The sequence below is a fragment of the Lithobates pipiens genome, unplaced genomic scaffold (genome assembly GCF_037356315.1).
Source record: "Lithobates pipiens isolate NorthernLeopardFrog02 unplaced genomic scaffold, aLitPip1_a1.2 Scaffold_28, whole genome shotgun sequence".
Taxonomy (NCBI): Eukaryota; Metazoa; Chordata; class Amphibia; order Anura; family Ranidae; genus Lithobates; species Lithobates pipiens.
In genome coordinates, this window is record NW_027507789.1 from 111,268,273 (window position 1) to 111,293,227 (window position 24,955).

Below are 24,955 nucleotides of genomic sequence, written 5' to 3' on the forward strand. Positions count from 1 at the left end.
CAATGAATTCATGAAAATCAATTAATCCTTGACGAAATATTTAAACCAAACAGTAAAAGCCCTTATTAACATCAATCATGTGATTATGGTGTCTTCATGAGGTGTGCGCACACAGCCCCCACCGAGTGTTCCCTCACCTTAAAGGCTTAAATAATAAGCCTGTGATAGATAGAAATAGCCTGCAGCAATCCTCCTTTACTTCCTTTGTTCTATGCAGGTTTGTGGGACACTTATATGGAATACAGGACACCTGCTCCTTCTGATAATAACCCAGCTCAGAGGCTTCTATTTTTCTCCTGGTATGTTCAGAAAATCTCCTCATACATCACATGTGGGAAATGACAGAGGCATCCAAAAGCATGATACCGTTTACAAATGTTTTAATTGCACAAAAAACTCCACATAACTCTCATTTAGAATGAATAAAAAACGCCTTTTAAAGTGCTAGGGGTCACCAACGTTGGGGCTCGTTTAAAATCCCTGCCTAAGATTAGTTTACCTTCTGCAAAGTCTGACAAGATCCTCATGTACTGTAGATCAGACGATATTTGATTAGTATTCGGTAGGCATGTGTTTTTCATGTACCGAAGAGCAGACAGTATTTGATTAGTATCAGAGAAGGTATGTGTTCGTGAAGTTCTCTTTATGGGGTACAAAATTTACTTGGCGATAGTAAATTTCGTATCTCATAAAGAGAACTTCAGGAACAACACATACCTTTCCTGATTGTCTGAGAGCTGGTCTATCAGCTGAATTGGAAGCATTTTGTGGAAGACAACAGAAACGCCTTTAGTTTTCTGAGAGGGGGTGGTACTGTGGAACCATCTATCGGAGTATGAAAGAGTGGAATTCATATGGTAATGAGTTTTCCTGTAATGGGCCGTACAGACGTTAGGACAAATGTTGGATATGAGCTTGTCGGAAAGTTCCGACTGTGTGTATGCTCCATAGAACATTTGTTGTCGGAATTTCCGCCAACAAATGTTTGAGAGCAGGGTCTCAAATTTTCCAACAACAAGATTTGTTGTCGGAAATTCTGCGCCTGTGTACACAATTCTGACACGCAAAAGTCCACGCATGCTCAGAATCGAGCAGAAGAGCCGCATTGGCTATTGAACTTCATTTTTCTCGGCTCGTCGTACGTGTTGTATGTCACCGCGTTCTTGATGTTCGGAATTTCCAACATTTGTGTAACCGTGTGTATGCAAGACAAGTTTGAGCCAACATCCTTTGGAAAAAATCCACTGTTTTGTTGTCGGAAAATCCTATCGTGTGTACATAGCATTACAGTAACACATTGACCGGTTTATGCATGTGGTAGAGGATTTGCCCTCTTTTGGATGCAACATTTGAGGCCATTTACATTGTAAGAGCAAAATTTCAGGTGAGGATGAGATATCACTGTGTGGCCCATAGTGAAATGGGAAAGAGAAAATCAGATTATAGACAGTAGAAAGAGAAAGAGGGATAGGGAAGGGAAAACTAATACGCTGGCAGAGATATACCAGGATAAAAATTGGGTAGGAGGACACCTAAATTAGGAGCCTACCAAACTCTACGGGGTCTGCGAGGATGGGACACCACGTGAAAAATCACATAATTAGGCACAGTTCGTGCCAAGCCTATTGAGCCTGTTGGAGGTCGAGAGGGAGAATCTGAGCCGTGAGCCCAGTAGCTTAATTGAGGCACATCAATATAGTAAGGCATTTAAATTGTAGGACACGCAGTGGATCGTTTCAGAAGGAGGGTGGTGGTCTGTGTGGGAAAATATTCCTGATTTAAGATCACCCTCATCCCTTCACAGAGGAATTTTCTATCCCTGAAGACACACTATATGGGGGAAGTATTAATTTTCAACATGTTATCCATAAACTCCAACAGGGACCCTGGAAACATAAACCTGAGTAACAATACTGAAATCAATAAAATAATGTCTTAACATCTTAGAGTGAAACTAAGCAGTGTAGGAGAAACCATACACGGGGAAGCCCACGTGGATCTTGGCAAGAGACTGTGGACCCAGCAAGTCCATCCATCGGCCCTTCTGTCTGTATCCAGGTGGGTTATCTCCGCCAAACGCATACAGATTTTGGAAGCTCAAAGAATACATATCAAGATCAGACAGTAGAAATTTTAAAGCCCCATAGTCTCTCCCAAACACCAGCTAGGTACAGCACGCCAGCAAAGGGCGGGAAGGAGACCCGATATTTGTTGCACCATACGATCATGAGGCATTAGAGTTTGGTTCTGGTCATTTCATCACACACTATAACATATCCGAATAAAAAAGGAAAATGCAAAAAGAAAAGAAAAAAGGGGGGTGGTTCCAAACAGACCAGTCCAGGAAACAAGAAGTGTGCAGTGAACTTGAATGGTGCTGGGTATATGAGGAGTGTTGATTTGGCTTCATGTAGCAACCCAGAGCTGTCCTAATCTTCCAGAGAGGTAGACCGACGCACTCCAGGGCCCATAGAATTTGATCTGGACCCCGGGTGCCTATGGCATTGTTGGAGAGGGTCACGTGCTTGCACCCTGGTGCGGTCATTTGGTGGATCCATCCAGTTCTGTACATCAATTGGGCCCTGCTCCGAAAGAGGAAGAAGGTTGGGAGTTGATCCGGGTCAGATAGGACAAATTTATGGTCAGCCCTGGTCACCTTAATACTGAAAGGATGACCCCAGGTATAAGTTGCTCTGGCTTGGCGTATCTGGTCCAGCAGCGGGCGGACCATGCAACACATATATAGAGCGTTGTGAGAGAGGTCAGAGTAGAGACGGATTGCAGAACCGTCAAAGTCCACTGGGACCAAACGCCATGCGCTTTGCGCATAAGTTCTTCTTTAATTGTGTAATAATGTACCCTGCAGAGAACATTGCATGGGTGGTCACTACAATCCCTCCTCGGCCCTCCTACTGTGTACCCGGTCCAATTCAATGGGGGACGAAGCCTCTCCCCAGGACTAGATTGAGGATAGCAGTGGCAGAAGGTTTTAAATCTGTACCAGCCATGGCCTCTGGTATGCCTTGCAGCCCTATATCGTTCCTGCGGCTCCTATTTTTGGCATCTTCTATGCGCAGTTGGTGTTTGCCGTATGCCGTGCAAGTGCTCTCTGGAAGCCTGTTCAAGGGATGTGATAAGGGCCGCATGGTCATTTTGAGTGTCAGTTAGGGAAGACAATGCGTCCCAGAAGTTGAGACCTGCTGTTGGAGGACATGAAGAACTCCATTTTGACCGCCCAGGACTCAAACTCTGCCCGGAAGGCCACCAGGAGGACCGAGGCCTCAGATCTGGAAGATCCTCTTTAGGCTTGAGGGGTCATGCCCTCTGGATCTGTGTCAGGGAGCGAGACAATAGGGGTCACTGACCTGGATATTGCAGCCGGTGGGTCAGAGTGCAGAGCTAGGGATCATCCGATTCCTCACTGCTGTCTGTCGCCGCCTGAGCAGGGGGACGAGGCTTGCTTTTTCCTGTGTTCCGAGCGGGCACTATCTTGTCCTTGGGAGTATGGGGTTCTGACTGAGATGTGTGGAGCAGGTACTGCGTGCCCTGTTGTAGCTCTGTGGATTCAGCAGATCGAGAGCTGTGTGTAGATAGCCTGTTAGCTTCGGGCAGTTCATGGAGCTCAGCAGCACACGTCTTCAGCCATCCAAGGCCGGCCACGCCACCAACTTTTTTTTTTTAATAGTTTTGAATAGAGCATGGAAGTTGTAGTACCCCAGTCAGGTTTCTTTTTTGCTGTCTGTTCTTTTGGGGAGGTTTCCCCAGAGATACAAGTAAGAGCAGATCTCTCCAAAAGCAAGGGAAGTACCCTCTTAGTTGTCAACAGAATAGGTGTGACCACTGGATTTTCCTCACCTCCTACTCCTGTGACAACTCAAAATTTTTAAGACTTTTTCTTCACTTCCTATATAAAACACAATGGTCACCAGGATCAATTGAGATGGGGTAATCTTCCTAGCAGAATCAAAAAATAAAAGACTTTACAGTTTAAGACACATTAAATAAACAATTTAATATGTGAAAATATATTTACATGAGCATTATGGGTTTTACAAAAATAGAACACAGGGGAACTTTGTACCCCTTTTAGACATTTTCTTCAAAACCTCGAATGGAATGATTAATGCCCTGTACACACTGTCAGAAATTCAGACGGAAAAGGTCCGATCGGATTATGTTGTCAGAAAATCCGATTGTGTGTGGGCCGTATCGGACTTTTTCCGTCAGAAATCCGACCTGACTTTTTCCAATCGTTTGTAGAGAATTCCGATGGACAAAGTGCCACGCGTGCTCAGATTAAATTACGAGACTAAAGCTATTGGCTACTAGCCTCTACATAGTCCAGTCGTACACAATGAATGTCACCTCGTTCCGAAGGATCGGATTTTCCCGACAACTTTGTCCGACCGTGTGTATGCATCACAAGTTTTGGACAAAATCCATCTGAAAAAATCTGATGGATTTTGTGGTTGGACTGTCCAACCGTGTGTACAAGGCATTAGAGGTAAAGGGGGAGAAGGAATCAGGAATCCTCATTCACTCATTAAATTGTATGTGTAGATTTCGGGCTTGAGCTCCTAACTGACTGTTATTTATAGTTTTACAGGACTTTATTAAAATAGTTTTTGGTTTTTTTTTTACCTCTGTGCATTGCTAAATTCATTTTTACAGATAGCTTCTTATTTTTGATGTCAGATGCAGTTCAAACAACATTTTAGGCCTTTCCTTTTTATATCTTCAGTTGGTTATTAGACATTGATTATATTTATCTCAAAGCCAATTTCAATTTCTTAGTGTTGCAGACACCTGGAGCATTGCTCTGCATTCTTCCTCACAACAAATGTATTCGTTACCCAGTATTTTCAACAAAAACTCTTCTTTGTGGTTTCTTGTGGATTTTTCATCAGGAAAATATCCATACTAAAAAGAGCTCAAACAATATTTTACCAATATCCATTTTCTTTTCAGTGACTTACCTGAAGCAAAATCACGAGCACTGGATAATATAGGAAGAGTATATGCACGGATTGGGAGATTTAAGGAAGCCGTTAAAGTGTATGTATGTGAGAAATAAATAATGTATCAGAAAAAATTGGAGCAAAAGAAACCAGATTGGAATTAAGTGTGCCTATTTTATTTTCAGTTGGGATATAAATACAGGGCTGGTTTATGCAATCTTTAAATCACCAAAGAACTATTAAAGTGGTTGTAAACCCTTACATATACCCAGTGAAGTGACTGGCCTCAGGTGTTACACAGAGCTGAAACAAATTCTCCTACATAAGTTGTGCCTGTTTATCTCTACAGTAGTTCAAAGTCCAGAATTTATAAAGCTTGTCTGAGCTGTCAGGAAAAAAGGGGACGGAGAGCTGAAGTTTCACTCTGCAGAGGTCAGCGAGGAGAGCTCTGAGAACTGATTGGAGAGAAGGAACACTCCCCCTTCTTGCAACACACAGGAACAGAGCTGAGGCTGTCAATCAGCTGGAGGTCCCTCCCCCGTCTCGTGGTGTCAGGAAAAGGGATTCATGCTGATGGCAGAGGAACAAAGCAGCAGACAGAAATTGCAGTTAGTGCTCTGAATAGAGTATACATTATAGAGGGATGTGCTTTGTTCATATTTTATGTCTGAGGTTTACAACCACTTTAAACTTGCATGCTGTGTTAGTCAGCTGCCATGTTAAGCTTAGAACAATAATGTTCTGGCACTGTCTTGATATGGTGTGTCTTAGATTTATATTGCAATAAACATTGTGTTTAATCTACAGCTGTAATCCTGCCCTTAGACCTCCACAGTTAACCCTTAAAATTGCAGACTGGGTATTTCCTGCTGCTGATTGATACAGATAACTTCCCAATCTGTTATTTCAGGGCATCCCAGGGGCCTCTGAAATCCAGGTGTCTGCAGTATGCACATGCTGTCTGTTGCAAAATTTTATTCACCCAGCACCTCCTGCAATGCAGGGCCACAACAGCCTACTAAAGGGCACCCTACATTGCATTGTGGGAAATTTTAAGGAGGTTTTTCTGCAGTAATGGACTGGAAAGTTATTTGGTTCAACCAGTACCTCGTGGTGTCTTGTCTGCATTGAGGGTTGATTCTGGGGGATGACCAGATTGCCTTAAGGTGCTGGTCATCCATGGGCATTTCATCAAACTTGTGTTCTCAATATATTATAATATAGGTGGGAAGAGAAGATTCCACTGGCAACATCAAGCCTAGAGAAGACTTGGCTGTTTCATGAAATTGGGAGATGTTATTTAGAACTGGGATTGTTGGAGGATGCAAGAAACTATGGGATGAAATCTCAAGAGGAAGCAGAAGAAGCTGGAGATGTCGAATGGCAGCTCAATGCCAGTGTCCTTGTGGCACAGGCACAAGGTAACCTGGTTTTCTGTACAGTGATGTTACAAATCCAAATTGACACATTTGTTTTACAGAAGCTTTTATCACATTCTAATCTATAATTGGGCATGCTAGAGACTGGCTGCAGTTCCCCATAAAATTTACATTGTTTTGAATTTTTCAGGTACAGTACTTAAGCAGATGTAGACATTTTCAGTTTTCTATATTACATGATTACATTTAAATAACAATACAGCAATGTTTTAAAGTGAACCTATGTTCACTTTCATGGCCGTAAACTACAGGCAGATTCATAAAGGAGGTACTTCACTTCAAGATACCTGCACATCAGGTCACAAAGCCCAGGATGTTCTGTTATATAAAAAGCAACTCTTTGAGCAATGTTGCATTCGACCCAGCCCTTCTATGCTATTGTTTTTTTTGTTTTTTTTTTGGTTTTTAATTCTTTATTTATGCATTGTACACTTAAAGAAGACATTTTGTGTCAGGCTGAGTACAGGCTACACAATTGCATCCAAAATAGGCAGTACTGTCTTATAACCTGTATGCTTGTACACAGATAGCGTACACCCAACAAACAGATTCATGAAAACCGTAAGAAAGGACAAAATGTACAGTCAGTGGGACATCAGCATGCGCTATGCAGCATGTTTACAGAAGGATTTGGCAGATGCCTCATGAATTTACTGGACCTAGGACAGCATCATGGGTGGCACAGTGGTGTAGTGGTTAGCACTCTCACCTAGCAGTAAAAAGGGTTGCTGTTTCGAATCTCAACCACGACACTACCTGCCTGGAGTGTGCATGTTCTCCCTGTGCCTGCGTGGGTTTCCTCCGGGTACTCCGGTTTCCTCCCACACTCCAAAGACATGCAGGTAAGTTAATTGGCTTCTGTCCAAAATTTACCCTAGTATATGAATGGGGACCTTGGATTGTGGGCTCCTTGAGGGTAGGGACCGATGTGAGTGTGCAATATGCAGGAATAGGGACAATTGTAGACACTCACTCAGGTTGATCTGGATGGACTGGTGTCTTTATTCAACCTTACTAACTATGTAACTATCATCAGTCTTGGAACTAAAGGAAGGTAAGTATATTGGTCAGCACAATGTGTGAGTTTTTAGTCATATAGTAGGCTTCATTCCCTAATATATTGGGAACAAGGAGGGAAGCAAAGGAGAACCTGAGGGGTATCGATCCTGAAACTAGGTGGGATGAATTTTAACTTCAAAACAATAGAACAGGGCATAAAGGGGTAAAAAAAATTGGGGTGGGACGGTGGAGGAAGGGAAAGAGGGCAAAATATATGGAAAGGGGACTGGGAGGAAAAAATGACAATACAGGGGGAATGGGAGAAGCAGAGAAGGTACACCATTCTCCACTCCAACTCCTATCCTACCCCCACGTGAGACTGTCGAGGTTGCGCAGTGTTTCTCAAACTTTTTTTTGTCTTGCAGGTCACCAAAAGATCTAATAATTTTCACTGCACACCTGAAAAGATTTAACAATTTTTGAACAGACTTAGACTATTATAATTCAAGCTAATAAAGAGGAGAAAAATGTGATTGTGGTTAAAATCTATATTTGTAACCAGTTCTTAAAAGTTCATGGGGGGGAGAGGAGAGAGAGAATCCACCTGGCCTGCCGGTCCAAGTACACAGACACATCATACATAGGAGGTGCTTCCTTGGTGCTGGTGAAGTTGGTACAGCGCTCGTGCTCTCAGAGCTTGAGAAAAGAGTGTTGCGGCCTCTCTATGGACTACTGCGCATGCTCTCAAAACCAGTGCATTATTTCCTCCCAGTGATCCACTTCTGTCAGGCGCTGCATGTCCAGCACTTGCAGACAGCCATCAAGTCCACCCATGCTGGCCCCATGGGTCTGAATGCTGTTGGTCTTTACTGACGGCTCCCCAAAATATTTTTCAAAACTCCCACGACATACTTGAAAATTTCTTGCAGCGGCACACAGTTTGAGAATCACGAGGTAGGGGATTAGTTATGGTAAGGGTTAGGTCCCAGCTGATCAATGTAGATAATACAAATTCAAATATAAAGTGCAGCTCTAAGAAATGGTGAAAAAAATAATAAAAATATATGTATACAAAAAAGTGTTGAAAAGGTAAAAGGGTGACAACAGTGGCTTTAAATCCAAGATAAATGTCCACTAATATCTGTCCACTTTAGAGGGTCATATCTTCCAGCGCCAACAAACACAGCGGATCTTGCATCAGACTGCTACAACATGCAGACAAGAGGATGGGTACTCTTACCATGAATGTTGGGCACATCTACCATACGGCAATGCGTCATGCGAGCTTGAGAGGCTGTGATAGCCACAGATGATGTATGTCCAGCTGGATAGTGTCCACCTTGGGATGGATTGAATCCACATCCACTACGGTCAGAAATCCACGGTTCCAAGTTGGTAACTCAAAGGTGGATAGACAACCCAAAATTCAGTCTTTCAAAGCTTGGTCTAAGGCAGCTCCTCAGAGGCCAAACAGAGAAAAAAAACATGGAGACGCTCCACATAGTGTAGGTCAACCAGTGAAGGTTTATTGAAAAAATATTAAAAACAACATAAAAATGATGGTAAAGCATAAAAATCACGTGATGAATAAAAGAAAAGCAATATGGGGAGCAATATGGGGAGCAGATGCAATGCTGGTCCTACGCGTTTCGACTGAAAAGTCATCTACTGGGGCAAGATATTGGTGGACATTTATCTTGGATTTAAAGCCACTGTTGTCACCCTTTTATCTTCTCAACACGTTTTTTGTATACATATATTTTATTATTTTTTTCACCATTTCTTAGCGCTGCACTTTATATTTGAATTTGTGTTTAAACTTTGTTTATGTGCTAGCATCTTTGCTGTGTAAACTTACACATTGGGAGTACACATCTCATATATGTTTGGTACTAGATGTTTTTGGTTTAGCGCAGTGTTTTCCCTTTATCTGCACAATGTAGATAATACACCTAGAGCCCTGGGGTTCCAAGTATTAAGTCTGTGTACTGTGAAGTGCAAGTATAACCCATCCATGGCAGCCAGGGGTCCCTAAATTTGTCCTCTATTATAGAGTGTGTTGCAGTTAGGATCCCCATGGATCTGATTTCATTCAGTCTAGCAAACTTTATGTTGGTGTAAAAGTATTGAGGTGATATGTACCAAATATCCCAGGGGGTCTGTACAGAGATCCACAGATGTCTGTTGGAGGACCACGTCCTCAACTCCCATAAAGAACTGCTGTAATAGGGGATAGTGTCAGAAAATGTGCAACAGTGTACCTGGCCCCTTTGACACCTCGAGCACAGGTGCATTTTATACACATAACAAGCTGTTGTTAGGAGCACCTTCTTAAATTGACAGGACTTTTCTGTGTACCACATGAGCAAATGTCCGTGGGAGCTAGAATTCTTGTTGGTTGGTAGATGTTCAAATACTTATTTTACTCACTGAACTGCAACTCTATTTATAACATTTATATCATGTGTATTTATTTTTATTTATTTTTTTTCTTGATTTTTGGTTGATATTCTATCTCTATCATTTAAAATACACCTATGATAAAAATTATAGTCAGTATCAGTATCTGCATTAGCAGTATCTCTAGAATGCACCTTACACAAGAAGGGTTTAAGGGACAGGGGTCAAAGGCCTTCTCCATGTCAGTTGACAATAGCATGAGGAGTTGGGCCTTCAATCAGGTGGAGTGTATCAGGTCATTGACTTTTGTAGTATAGTCTCTGTGGGACAGAGCCTACCTGGTCAGATTGAATAAGCTGCAGAATATGGAGGAGCAGCCTTTTGGCTATAATTTTCGATTTTTTTTTTTTTTAATCCACATTCAGGATAGTGATGGGTGGTCTATAATTTACTGCACAAAGTGTGGTCCTTGTCATATTTTGGAATACCCATTTATATGAGCCCTAACTAGGGATGCACCGAAATTTCGGCCGCCGAAACATATCACCCGAAAATTGCCTTTTCGGCATTTTGCCGAAAGAGAATTCTTGCCAATAATGACGCCGAAAATCGCGCATGCGCAGTAGTGGTGGAAGAAACTTCAGAAGACATCACTCCTTCTGTGGGCGGCTTGCACGTTCCTTGCGGATAAGACGCCGCACTCGTAAGCACATTCCCTGCTGAGACGCTGGCACCTTCCCCGCGGAGGCTCCTCGTGCTTGTGAAACGCTGCTGGGACCCGAGAGACGCTGCTGGGACCCGAGAGACAGCTTCATAGAGGGCTGCACATAGCATACTGAAGTACAAGAGTGGGCACTGTCCCTCCTGGATGGCTACCATTACTACTATTCGCCGGTGAGCAATGCATTGCCTTTTTGCCTTAAACTGACAAACAATCCAACTAATTTATTTTACTATACTACTGAAACTGTCATAGCAGTCAAACAACATGTATTACTTACACCTTTGTGCCTTTTGTGCCATGCAGTATGGTATTAAATATGTCTGTTTGTCTGTCTGTCTGCACTACAGTACATCTGACTTGTAGCAAAAAAAAAAATGTTATATAAAACTGATTTGAAATGGAATGGCATGCTATTTATTCTGTAGTACTAGTATACTATAAAATGTATGCCCTTGTTGTCATTGAATTTGTCATTTTGGTATAGTATAGCACACTGACATGACAGCAAGCACATGATTTTTTAAAACATGACAGTACACAATAAAATATATAATATATTATATTTAATAACTATATATTATATATTTTATTGTGTACTGTCATGTTTCAACAAATAATGTATAACTTAGTTAATACTACACTGACAAATGCAATGACAACAAGTGCATGAAGTTATAGTATATTATACTGTAGAATAGCTCAAAAAAATGAAATATAGCATGCAATTGCTATTTGCATGCAAGCAATCCATTCCATTTGCAATGAAATTTAATCAGTGCAATTATATTATCTTTTTGGTACAAGTCAGATGTACTGCAGTGCAGACATATTATTAACTACCTTGCATGGCAAGAGCTGCAGCGCTTAAAAAAAAAAAAAAGTGATAGTTTGTTGTTATTTAAAGCTGCCTCCTGGGGTTTAGCTTTTAAATTGATTTCGGCCTTTTTTTGTTCTTTTCCCCCTCAGATTTCACTCCCACTATAGATCATTCTATGCTATTATTCTGCGCTACCAGCAAAGGTGGACCATGTCTGCAGTGTGGAAATATTTTAAAGTTTCTGATAAAGACCCCAAATTTGCAATCTGTAGTCTTTGCTCAGCAGAAATTTCAAGAGGGGGTACAGTGCCATGGCATTTTTCAACAACAGGTTTGATACTCCACCTGAAAACACGACATCCAGTTCAGCATTCAGATTACAAGAAAACGGTGCCACTTCCAAAAAGGTATTTGAAAAGGTTAAAAAATTTGCAAGTGACAGTCCCAAAGTTCGTGCCATAACAGATAAAATTATGGAATTTATTGCATTAGACGACCAGCCATTCTCTGTTGTGGAGGACATTGGATTCCGTAGGCTCATGCAAAATATTGAGCCACGTTACTCACAACCAAGCAGATGCTACTTTGCAGATACCTATCTACCTGAATTGTTTTGCAGTGCTAGAAAACACGTTCAAGAGCTCATGACTACCGACATCATAGCAATCAGTTTTACAACCGACATTTGGAGTTCAGACATCAGTCCAACGAGCATGCTTAGCCTGACAGCGCAGTGGATAGATGACAAATTTCAATTGCAAAACATCCTACTTAACGCATGTGAGTTTGTTGGATCACATACTGCAGCAGCAATAGCTGACACTTTAAAATCCATGCTTGACACTTGGCACATTGAGAAGTCTAAAGTGCATTTGATTGTCCGAGATAATGCACGGAACATGGCAAAGGCAATGGAGGGCAGTTAACTTAAAAGCATACCGTGTATGGCACACACGCTGCAATTGGCTGTGAATGAAGGATTGCTGAGTCAGCGCACCATATCTGATATTGTATCAAAAGGAAGAAAAATTGTGGGTCACTTTAAGCATTCTCCGCTTGCTTATTCCAGATTACAAGCTTTGCAGATACAGTTTGGAATGCCACCAAAACGACGGCAGCAAGATGTAGCCACTCGTTGGAACAGCACCTACTATATGCTGCAAAGTCTTTTTGAACAAAAGCGTGTTTTAGCTGCATACATTGCAGATTACGAGCTGCCGGCAACACTGAGTGCACATCAGTGGATGTTAGTTGAAAATAGTTTGTCTCTTCTATCTTCATTTGAACAGTTAACAAAAGAAATAAGCTCAAGTAATGCTTCCATTTCTGAAGTTATTCCCTTGATTGCCGCACTGAAGTGTCTGCTAGGAAAAGAGATAGAAACAGAGCATGGTGTAAAAACGGCTAAAATCACTCTACTGGTCCGTTACCAACCGGTTTCAAGACACCGAGTCCAACCCTCTGTACTGCATTGCAACAGTTCTAGATCCTTGATTTAAAGAGCAATATTTTAATGTTGAGAAAAAGCAGCGTGCACGGGAAATGATACAGGCACAAATGGAGGTGGTGGAAGCATCCGGTGAAGGAGTTTTGAGGTGTAGCACAGAGGAAAGTGAGAAGAAACGGTTGCATACAAGTGAACAGGAACACGCTGCCTCCATATCGGATATGTTTGAAGAAATTTTACATGAATGCACCCCGGTCCATAGCAGTGCAACAACAAGTGCAGCTACCCAACAGCTGGACATTTATTTTGCCTATCGCCAGAAGTGACAATCCCCTTGCGTACTGGCGCATCAACAAACAACGCTTTCCTTTGCTTGCACAGATTGCACGCAGATATTTATCTGCCCCAAGCACCAGTACAGAGAGTGAGAGACTATTCAGTCTAGCATCTCATATTCTTGACGAGAAGAGAAACCGTCTCTCCTGTGAGAAAGCGGAGCAACTTTTGTTCTTAAAGCGAAATCTGCCACTTTTCCTGAAATAGATTTATAAATCTGTAGCATAGACCAATTCCTTTACCATGTTGTTGAACATAGTAAATGAATTGGCATTGGACTGTGCTATTGGACAATTGGAACATACAACATAGTATGACTGACTACCAGTATGTTCCAGTTGTCTAGTTGTGCCATACTGCCATTAGTTGCTTGCTCATTGTAGTAGTTCTACAGTTTTTTGCACTTCTTTAATATAAGAGATCTCCAGTTTTAGTACTGTACACACACATCATACATAGTTTGTTGCTGTTGGGCCAAACTATGTCTCTCAATAAGCTTTCAGCCCGCTGCATGTGCAAAACTGTATGTCCTGTGTCTGTCTACATATTCCAGTACTATACACTATACCACACTGTGTTCCAGATATGGACGGAGACTTCCAGAAACAGACCTAGTCTACATTGCTTGCTGTGATTGCCTGAGCACCGCTGCTGTAGACCAGACTGTAGACTGTGTTCCAGGATGTCTCTGCTCATACCCGGAGGCCGGAAAACAGTGTGGTCTACTGTATGACTATGTATGTAACCCGCAGCTACATACATACACTTTTATCGCACATGCAGCCGCTGACACCTTAGGGAGAGAGAACTGAATTACTACTAGTTCTTCCGATTTAAGTTGAAAATTAATAAAGTCTAAGGCCGCGTACACACGCGCGGACTGTTTGCCCAACCTTGTTCGTCAAACAGTTTCGGCAAACAGTCCGCTCAAAATTTGCATGAGCGGACTTGCCCACACACGAGCGGACTGTTTGACGAACAAGGTTGGGCAAACAGTTCGCTCAACTTTTGAAATGAACGGACTCGCCCACGTAAGGAGGAGGCAAATCCGCCCATTTCGAGCGCGTGTACAGGTAGGCGGGGCCCGCGAAGGAGACGTCGCGGGCTCCGCCGCCTGGAATGGGCTTAAAGGGGAACCCCAACGCGAAAAAAATCGGCGTGGGGGTTCCCCCAAAGTCCACACCAGACCCTTGTCCGAGCACGCTACCCGGCCGGCCAGGAAAGGGGGGCGAGCGAGCGCGCCCCCCCTCCTGAGCCGTACCAGGCCGCGTGCCCTCAACATGGGGGGTGCCTTGGGGAAGGGGGGGCCGCGCGGCCCCCCCACCCCAAAGCACCTTGTCCCCATGTTGATGAGGACAAGGGCCTCTTCCCGACAACCCTGGCCGTTGGTTGTCGGGGTCTGCGGGCGGGGGGCTTATCGGAATCCGGGAGCCCCCTTTAAGAAGGGGGCCCCCGGATACCGGCCCCCCACCCTATGTGAATGAGTATGGGGTACAATGTACCCCTACCCATTCACCTGTGAAATAAAGTACAAAAAAAAACACAACACAGGGAAAAAATATTTTATTGCACAGCTCCGGGGGTCTTCCGTCTTCGGGGGTCTTCTCGCCGGACTCCTCCGCTATCTGTGTGTAGCTCTTTTACTAGCGGAGGAGTCCGGCTTTCTTCCTCCCCGCCGCCGGCCTCTTCTCCCGACTTCGGGGGTCTTGTCCCCCTCTTCGGTTCTTCTGCCGGGCCACCGCGCCTTCTTGTAGCTCTTTTACAGGCGGTGGCCCGGTCTTCTGTCGCCGCCGCCGCCGCCTTCCGTTCTTGTTCTTCTTCTTGTTGTTCTTCTTCTTCTCCAGGCGATGTTGACACGTCGCTCCCTCCGGCCGGAATGCCAGAGCCGCGCTGTGCGGTCACTTATATAGTGACAATGGGGCGGTGTCACATGGTATATGTCACATGGGTTGGTCACATGGGTTGATGTCACATGGGGACTATGACATCGTAAGGGGGCGGGGTCACCATGTGACCAACCCATGTGACATATACCATGTGACACCGCCCCATTGTCACTATATAAGTGACCGCACAGCGCGGCTCTGGCATTCCGGCCGGAGAGCTCGTCGAGTCAACATCTCCAGGAGAAGAAGAAGAAGAAGAACAAGAACGGAAGGCGGCGGCGGCGGCGACGACAGCGGCGACAGAAGACCGGGCCACCGCCTGTAAAAGAGCTACAAGAAGGCGCGGTGGCCCGGCAGAAGAACCGAAGGCGGCGACAGAAGAACGGAAGGCGGCGGCGACAGAAGACCGGGCCACCGCCTGTAAAAGAGCTAGAAGAAGGCGCGGTGGCCCGGCAGAAGAACCGAAGAGGGGGACAAGACCCCCGAAGTCGGGAGAAGAGGCCGGCGGCGGGGAGGAAGAAAGCCGGACTCCTCCGCTAGTAAAAGAGCTACACACAGATAGCGGAGGAGTCCGGCGAGAAGACCCCCGAAGACGGAAGACCCCCGGAGCTGTGCAATAAAATATTTTTTCCCTGTGTTGTGTTTTTTTTTGTACTTTATTTCACAGGTGAATGGGTAGGGGTACATTGTACCCCATACTCATTCACATAGGGTGGGGGGCCGGTATCCGGGGGCCCCCTTCTTAAAGGGGGCTCCCGGATTCCGATAAGCCCCCCGCCCGCAGACCCCGACAACCAACGGCCAGGGTTGTCGGGAAGAGGCCCTTGTCCTCATCAACATGGGGACAAGGTGCTTTGGGGTGGGGGGGCCGCGCGGCCCCCCCTTCCCCAAGGCACCCCCCATGTTGAGGGCACGCGGCCTGGTACGGCTCAGGAGGGGGGGCGCGCTCGCTCGCCCCCCTTTCCTGGCCGGCCGGGTAGCGTGCTCGGACAAGGGTCTGGTGTGGACTTTGGGGGAACCCCCACGCCGATTTTTTTCGGCGTTGGGGTTCCCCTTTAAGCCCATTCCAGGCGGCGGAGCCCGCGACGTCTCCTTCGCGGGCCCCGCCTACCTGTACACGCGCTCGAAATGGGCGGACTTTCCGAGCGGGAACAGTCCGCTCATTTCGAAAGTACAGCGGACAGGCCCACACACGGGCGGACTGTTCGCTCAAACACAGTTTCAGCGGACAGTTTTTCGGAATTTCCGAAAGACTTTGTCCGTCCAACTGTCCGCTGAAACTGTCCGCTGAAAGCCCACACACGAGCGGACTGTCCGCCCAAACACTGTTCAGCGGACAAGGTTGGGCGAACAGTCCGCCCGTGTGTACGCGGCCTCAAACTTTAAATCTTCTGTGTCCACTGTCCAATTTATTTGGGTTGCTTTATTAAAGTACTGCTATTTTACCTTACTAGACTATTCTTTTATTCATAAAACTAATGATTCAGTTGAATATGAATACTATAATGAATAATACTATAAGGCAATTTTATATAAATCATTTTTTTTTTTAATATATAAAAAAAGCCATTTTCGGTTTCGGTGCTGTATCGGTTTCGGTTTTCGGCTTATATTGTATTTTTCATTTTCGGTATCGGTTTCGGCACCAAAAAACCCATTCGGTGCATCCCTACCCCTAATGTTATCTGGTGGGAGGTGGCCCGCAGTGATAGAATTTTATATACACAAATGAAATAAGGGGAGAGTAGGTCTTGAAAGGTTTTGTAGTACAGTAATTAAGATAACTCGTCTGTGTCTGGGGCCTTACCTATTTTAGTGGAGGCAAGGGCAAGGTCTAAATCACTACTGAGATCAGGGGCTCAGTAGTGCTGCCAGATGCTAGAAAGGAAGCGATCAGATTGGCACTTCAGGAGGGGACTGCGGCTCTGGGCTGTTGAGGCTGTATAACCTGTGATTAAAATGTGTAAGGGACTTGGCTATAAAGGCCTAGTCGGTTATCTTAGAGCCTTCGTGGGTGGTTAGTTGCATTACGAGTTTCTTAAATTACATTCCCCACAAGGCCCGCACTAAAAAGGTTCCAGGTTTATTCCTCAATTCATAAAAAGGAGTGTTTACATCTGCAAACTTTATACTGGACCTCCTTGTATAGAAACTGATTGAACTTCGTAGAAAGCAGGCCTGTACTGGCCATCGGGACTACCGGGAGTTTCCCGGTGGGCCGATTGGCTCAGTGGGCCGGTTGTCAGACAGTGTGTTATGTGTTTTAATCACTACACTCTCCCTGGACTCTCCGTGTCTGTCCTGTGTTACAATAAGGCTGGTGGCGGCAGCTCTGCTCCTGCACCCGGCACACAAGCACCACCCCCTCGTGATGCTGGCATAAATTGTCCCGGAATGAAATTGACAATCTGGGAACAGGGGCGGACCGAGCCTCCATAGCGCTGGCTCTATCTCCGCCTCCACCTCCTCCTGATCACTGGTTGCTATAGCCGCCTTGCGTCTGGCAACCAGTGACGTCACAGCCCAGCGTTGAATGCGGAGGAGGATTTTACATCCTCCTCCTCCGCGCTAGTGCTGCTGGGAGTCACTGCAGGTTCTTTTACCTCCGCAATTGGCTCCAGTGACTGGCTTGCAGGCTGCAGCTTGTGTGAGGTATTTCTGTTCCCACACGCTGCGATTACAGTGTGTACTGCACGGCATCTCTCCCTTCCTCCCCCCTCCTGCCCACCTCACACTGACACATGGACTGAAGTCCCCTCCCCCTTTTCCTCGGCTCACAGACAGGAGAAGGAGGGGGAGGAGAATGGACCCAACAGGACGGGATGTGCTGATCTGAGGTTTGTGCTTGGCACTTGCAGGAGGAGAAGACACAGAGACATGGGGCAAGTTGTCAAAAAATAATACTTGCAGTGATTTTGGGGGATAAGAGCATGCTGTATGTGCTAGGAGGCACTTTAGCAAAGGAGAGAAATTGTGCTGGAGGGGGGGGGGGTCAGATTTTTTTATTCAACCCCCCCCCCCCCTTCCTGCACAATTTCTCTCCCCTCCCAAAGTGTGCCCTCCTAGAACATACAGCATGCTCTTATACCCCCAAATCACTGCAAGTATTCTTCTTTCACAACTTGCCCCCTTCCCCATCTTCAAAGACAAACTGGCTGCTATCACGGGGATAATTGTACTGTCTGGTATCCTTGGAACTTTGACAGACTATCAGGAGGTGCACTCCTCTTCCTCCTCTCTCCACTAACTACCCCCCTGCCATACACTCCGCACTCCTCCCCTGTACATGTTACCCTCCTGCCATACACTCCGCACTCCTCCCCTGTACATGTTACCCTCCTGCCATACACTCCGCACTCCTCCACTGTACATGTTACCCTCCTGCCATACACTCCGCACTCCTCCCCTGTACATATTACCCCCCTGCCATACACTCCGCACTCCTCCCCTGTACATGTTACCCCCCTGCCATACACTCCGCACTCCTCCACTGTACATGTTACCCTCCTGCCATACACTCCGCACTCCTCCACTGTACATGTTACCCTCCTGCCATACACTCCGCACTCCTCCCCTGTACATATTACCCCCCTGCCATACACTCCGCACTCCTCCCCTGTACATGTTACCCCCCTGCCATACACTCCGCACTCCTCCACTGTACATGTTACCCTCCTGCCATACACTCCGCACTCCTCCACTGTACATGTTACCCTCCTGCCATACACTCCGCACTCCTCCCCTGTACATATTACCCCCCTGCCATACACTCCGCACTCCTCCCCTGTACATGTTACCCCCCTGCCATACACTCCGCACTCCTCCACTGTACATGTTACCCTCCTGCCATACACTCCGCACTCCTCCACTGTACATGTTACCCTCCTGCCATACACTCCGCACTCCTCCCCTGTACATATTACCCCCCTGCCATACACTCCGCACTCCTCCCCTGTACATGTTACCCCCCTGCCATACACTCCGCACTCCTCCACTGTACATGTTACCCTCCTGCCATACACTCCGCACTCCTCCCCTGTACATATTACCCCCCTGCCATACACTCCTCTCCTGTACATATTACCCCCCTGCCATACACTCCTCTCCTGTACATATTACCCCCCTGCCATACACTCCTCTCCTGTACATATTACCCCCCTGCCATACACTCCTCTCTTGTACATATCACCCCCCGCCATACACTCCGCACTCCTCTCCTGTACATATCACCCCCCGCCATACATTCTGCACTCCTCTCCTGTACATATTACCCCCCGCCATACATTCTGCACTCCTCTCCTGTACATATTACCCCCCTGCCATACACTCCGCACTCCTCTCCTGTACATATTACCCCCCGCCATACATTCTGCACTCCTCTCCTGTACATATTACTCACCACCATACACTCCGCATTCCCTATTTATTAAACGTCAATTTGACCCACTTTTTTTTTTAAGGTTATTAACCGATTAATCAAAACAATAATCGACCAACTAATCGATTATGAAAATAATCGTTAGTTGCAGCCCTAAACAACACCCCCTTTAAGCCAATATTTAGTGCAATTTAAGACATGTGTTGTTGTTCTTAATGCCTAGGGCCCGCTTTTGATCTTGCACACAGGTCTGCTGATTTCATATGCCCCTGCCCCAAAAATTGGCTAAAAAATCATCTTTTTTTGGGGGGGGGGGGGGGTGTCCCTGAATGACAGTTTGGAAACGTGGTCACCCTACATTACAGGCTGCCTCCTTGTCCCGGCGCCATGACGTCACTCACGGCTGGAGGGCAGAGGCAGCCCGAGGACATGGGAGGAGCCGGAGCATAGTAAGCTGCTGCCCAAGCTTTGCTGTTTGCGACCGCAACCAAGAGGAGCCAGCGCCGCCGAGGAGGAACCTGAAAATTCCTTACAGCAAGTCCACTCCAGACAGCAGCACAGACAGGGTCAGGGGACAAAGAAAAGTCGATCAGTAAGTAAGTAAGCACTAAATAATAAGCTAATCAGACGCTATATGGGATGCAGGCTGCATGGCAGCATGCTTAATAATAAATTGAGAGTCTGGCTGTTACTGTCAGTGTCTGTGATTTCTCTAATATGCAGCATGGCGGGGGAGGGGGGGAAGGGTAAATGTACTGCCACTGGTCATGGTAACTGATTATTATTCATCAGTTACCATGGCCAGTGCTATTAAATGAATAATTGACCAGTGGCATTAAATAATAATCAGTTACCGTGACCAGTGGCATTAATATTAATTTAATGCCACTGGTCAATTATTAATTTAATGTCACTGGCCACGGTAACTGATCATCAATTACCGTGAGCAGTGGCATTAAATTATTGATCAGTTACCGTGGCCAGTGACATTAAATTAATAATTGACCAGTGCCATTAAATTAATATTAATGTCACTGGTCACGGTAACTGATTATTATTTAATGCCACTGGTCAATTATTGATTTAATGGCACTGGCCACAGTAACTGATGAATAATTTAATGGCACTGGCCACGTTAACTGATGAATAATTTAATGGCACTGGCCACAGTAACTGATGAATAATTTAATGGCTCTGGCCACAGTAACTGATGAATAATTTAATGGCTCTGGCCACGGTAACTGATGAATAATTTAATGGCTCTGGCCACAGTAACTGATGAATAATTTAATGGCTCTGGCCACGGTAACTGATGAATAATTTAATGGCTCTGGCCACAGTAACTGATGAATAATTTAATGGCTCTGGCCACAGTAACTGATGAATAATTTAATGGCTCTGGCCACAGTAACTGATGAATAATTTAATGGCTCTGGCCACAGTAACTGATGAATAATTTAATGGCACTGGCCACAGTAACTGATGAATAATTTAATGGCTCTGGCCACAGTAACTGATGAATAATTTAATGGCACTGGCCACGGTAACTGATGAATAATTTAATGGCTCTGGCCACGGTAACTGATGAATAATTTAATGGCACTGGCCACGGTAACTGATGAATAATTTAATGGCTCTGGCCACGGTAACTGATGAATAATTTAATGGCTCTGGCCACGGTAACTGATGAATAATTTAATGGCACTGGTCACAGTAACTGATGAATAATTTTATCTTATTTTTTTGCGCAATTGTGTATAGTTTACATACTGTTTTTGTGCGTGTTTGCAAAATTAAAGTGGGCCGGTCTGAATGAAGTCCAGGGCCAATTTTCTGTCCCAGTCCAGCCCTGGTAGAAAGAGATTGTTTATGTACAGCCTCTAGCTGCCTTATTTGGTTATATAAAGCAGCAGTCTGTTTAGTGCCCTCCTCCTTCAGCCAGGCCCCATGTTTAAGGAATATTCCCCTAATGGTAGATTTTGCAGGCCTCCCACAGAATTAGTGATTCAGTCTCCAGAAACATTATTCAGTTGGAAATATAATGTGAGTGCCCGAGATACCTCAGTCAAGGTGGTACGGTCTGTTAGTAGTACTTTATTAAAACCTCCAAGATGATGTTTTGGTCATGGTAAGTAACTCATCTAACTCCATGTGTATGGGAGCATGGTCTGAAAGGAGGACTGAATCAATCAAAGTGGAATGAACCCTAGACTGTTCCTTTGGGGGAGAAATAAGTAATCTATTCGCTAGTATGTCTGGATTGGGGGGAGATGTAATCTTTCATTATGGTGTCCGAAATGACAGATGTCCACCAAATTTGAGAAGGTGGAATTCTGCCTTCAACTATCTCAAATAAAGTAGGAATGATGGCATGTCTCCTTGGAATCTTTATAGATACCACGTGGAACTAATTGATCCTTGTGAACCATCTGCACCAATATATTGTTTTGCAGCACTAAGTTACAGGGAAACTTTATGTGAGATGCCAATTCTTCACTCTTTCTCATTTTCAGTGAAACTAAAGGATTACCAGTCTGCTGTTGGCAACTTTGAAAAAGCTTTAAAAAAAGCAAAATTTGTAAAGAATACAGAGGCAGAGCAAGCCATCCTTACTGTGAGTAACCACTTCCTGACTTGTATTTTAAACCCGTAAAACTATTAGGGAAATAATTGTGTAGGTGATCTGCTTCCCATGATCAATTATAAAAACTAGAGAAAGTGATAATGTCTCATGTCCGCAGGATCTAGTTAGAACCTTATTAGAGCAGAATTAAAGTTCAGCTATAATAAACGGTGAGCAGGTAGGCTTTTGGCAAAAAAAAATACAATGTCTCTTCTGCAACAAAATGACCCTACTTGCCTGCTCACTATGTTCTCTGGTGCTGTAAACTGAGCTGCACATTACCATGCAGTATATAACAAATTACCATGTAGTATACTGTATATGAAACAATGGTAACAAATTGTGGACAGGTAGTTTACCAGCAGCTCAAAATGGCTACTAGCCTAAAACAATAGGTACTTTTACACATGTATTTCTAAATTCCACCTGTAGCTCACACAACTCTTCTTTTGGGTTTATTGCTCCTTAAAATGTCCTGAAAATGTAAAAAATTTGTATATTTTTGTAGGCCCTTGAAAATGCACAAAGGGAAAGTGAAGAGCCGCAGAATTCAGAACATAGTGACAAAGAAGATTCTCCTAGAGGTACGCTTCAAAATGGGCCCACACCTTGCCAAATCCCTGTCTGTTGGGTAGATCAGAAGGTCTCCCAGAAGGATGGTGGGCTTTTAACTGTAGCAGTTCTCTGGCCTTTCATGTCTTAGTTTTCCCTTCTGCAGCATCTGTAGAGGTGTCTGGGATTCCTTACCTCCCTATTCATGGTGTGTTCTGTCCTTTTTGGGTGTATGATTGTTCAGCTGTGTTGAAACCCTATCCCATCCTCGGGTTAGGCATCCCCATTTCCATTTCCTCAGTGTCCAGATTCCCATCTATAGGCTGCTCCCCCTGAAGTTCTCTGGAATGTGTTAGCCACCATTTGACACCTTTGGGCACAACTGAACCTCATAATATCAACTCAGAGCCAGTGGGCAGGGCAACCTGTTGAACAGTTATTTGAATCTGTTTTGTGTGCAATGCTATGGCTTGAGGCTGCTGTTGTTCAAGTAGACAGTAAATGACCTGCTCGTTTCACTTCACAACTGATGTTGTAAAGGAGGCAGTGAGAGCTACAAGTAAGGATGCCACTGACAGGGAAGCAGCTGTGCATGGCACAGGCCAAGGGGTAGTAAGTGGAGGACTTTAGTAACAAGTGCCTCTTGGTTATCATAGTTTCCCCAACTGCAGTCTGTATCATGATTTTGAATGTTCACAATACCGAAACCCATCCGAAATTTTTAGGATTTTAAATTTTACAGTACCTTTTAGCCAAGTAGATTAAAAATGTAGTTAAAGACAATGTTACTGCTCTTCAGATATGCAAATATGTAGAGTTGATGTCAATAAATAACCACATGTATTGGGATATGCAGGAGAATAAGAGCCAAGGGTTTCTTGTTCAACAAACAATTAAATATGCTATTTTCAAGGAGTGGAAAGATTAAAAGTGGAGAATGTGTTTTTATCTTTTGCATGAAGAAGAGCTTTTACTTTTCAGAGGGCACAGCAGCTATTTGGTGACAGAAGCCGTTAGTATGTCCTTATAGGCATCTATCTGCAAAAACATTTCTAAACTGGATGCTTTCCTACCCTGATGATATTGGCTATATCTGTTGATATAAATGAAAATATAGACAGCGCCTGCTCCACCTTAACAGTAATTCCTCTTATAAATGTACCCAGTTGGTATACTTATACGTAATATTAACCTAGAATAATTGGATACAACATATGGCTATGTATCAACATAATTGATCCATTACTAACATGAATGCATGATTAATGTGAACCAAACATCCATTATTAAAAAAAAGTGACAAATGATAAATTATAAAAAGTGACAATTGTTGATTAAAGGCGACAATATACAATTAATTAAAGTGCATAAAGTGATGAAAGTGCAAAATAGTCATTTTCTTTGTGCAAGAAAGTGCTATAGTTCTCCGTGTCCCAATGGAGTTAAAGATCCTCCCCCTGTGAATGTTGTAAAATTCCAAACTCACCAGATGGGTTGTACTCCTTTGCCTTACAGCAAAAGTGTATGTAGGTCATTTGTTAGGCACCAAACCCAATGCTGTAACCTCTAATTGCTTCCGGTATCTCCTCTGTGGTGGATAGCCCCAATTGTGGCTCTGGAACTTCAGGGGTAAATCATATGCATGCTGGAAGAGATGTGTTTGTTTCATAAAATGTTTTTGATGTAACACAAAGAAATGGCTATGCATACATGTTACCCTCTGCTCAATAGGGACAAGGTAGGTGGATCAATGCATGGAAATGGGCAACGGTTGCCATTTGCTCCATGCTCTTTTTCGATCTACATTTCATCTACAGATAAAATCCTGCTTGATGTTAATTAACTTTAGTTTTTTTTTTGTTTTGTTTTTAATCCATAAAAGTTTTTTAATAATGAGAACACAAGGCACTACATGGTATCGTTGCATAGGTATACAAATTGTAAACAGCAATATTTTCCATATTCCAAACAATCTATAGGTATTGGTATGTGTGTAATCATCTCATTTATCTTATACCATAACGGCATTGTATACTACCCTGCGTTCTCAGCACCTATAACCAGAGAAGGTACAAAATACAAACAAAACAGTAAGGAGAAAAGGTACATAAAAAGTTTAAATCATAAGAGAAAAGAAAAATAACTCTTCAATCCAATTGGAGATGTGCGTGATGTTAACCATAGCCTTAAATTTCTGGCTGATCTCTCATGGCGGGTCACCCGTCTCACCATATTCATTTCTGGAATTAGCGCACATAAGTCCACTATCCCATCAATAGTCTATCCAATGCCAGCTGTGGGGGTGCCACCTCTGGCGAGTTCAGCCAACATTGCCATATACTGTAAAAAAATTTTTGGTGATTTCCTATGATGGTATTTTTTTTCCCGGATAAGGA

The 24,955-nt window shown here is 44.3% G+C and overlaps 1 protein-coding gene across 4 annotated transcripts in view; it reads left to right on the plus strand.

Moving 5' to 3' along the window:
* Window positions 1-24,955, plus strand: part of ODAD4 (outer dynein arm docking complex subunit 4) — a 98,746-nt gene that overhangs the window by 58,844 nt on the left and 14,947 nt on the right. For all 4 annotated transcript variants that reach the window (XM_077459533.1, XM_077459531.1, XM_077459530.1 and 1 more), the window contains 4 exons: window positions 4,969-5,055; window positions 6,183-6,379; window positions 21,898-21,998; window positions 22,516-22,591. In XM_077459533.1, the coding sequence (XP_077315659.1) occupies window positions 4,969-5,055; window positions 6,183-6,379; window positions 21,898-21,998; window positions 22,516-22,591 (461 nt within the window). The remainder of the gene's footprint in view (window positions 1-4,968; window positions 5,056-6,182; window positions 6,380-21,897; window positions 21,999-22,515; window positions 22,592-24,955) is intronic.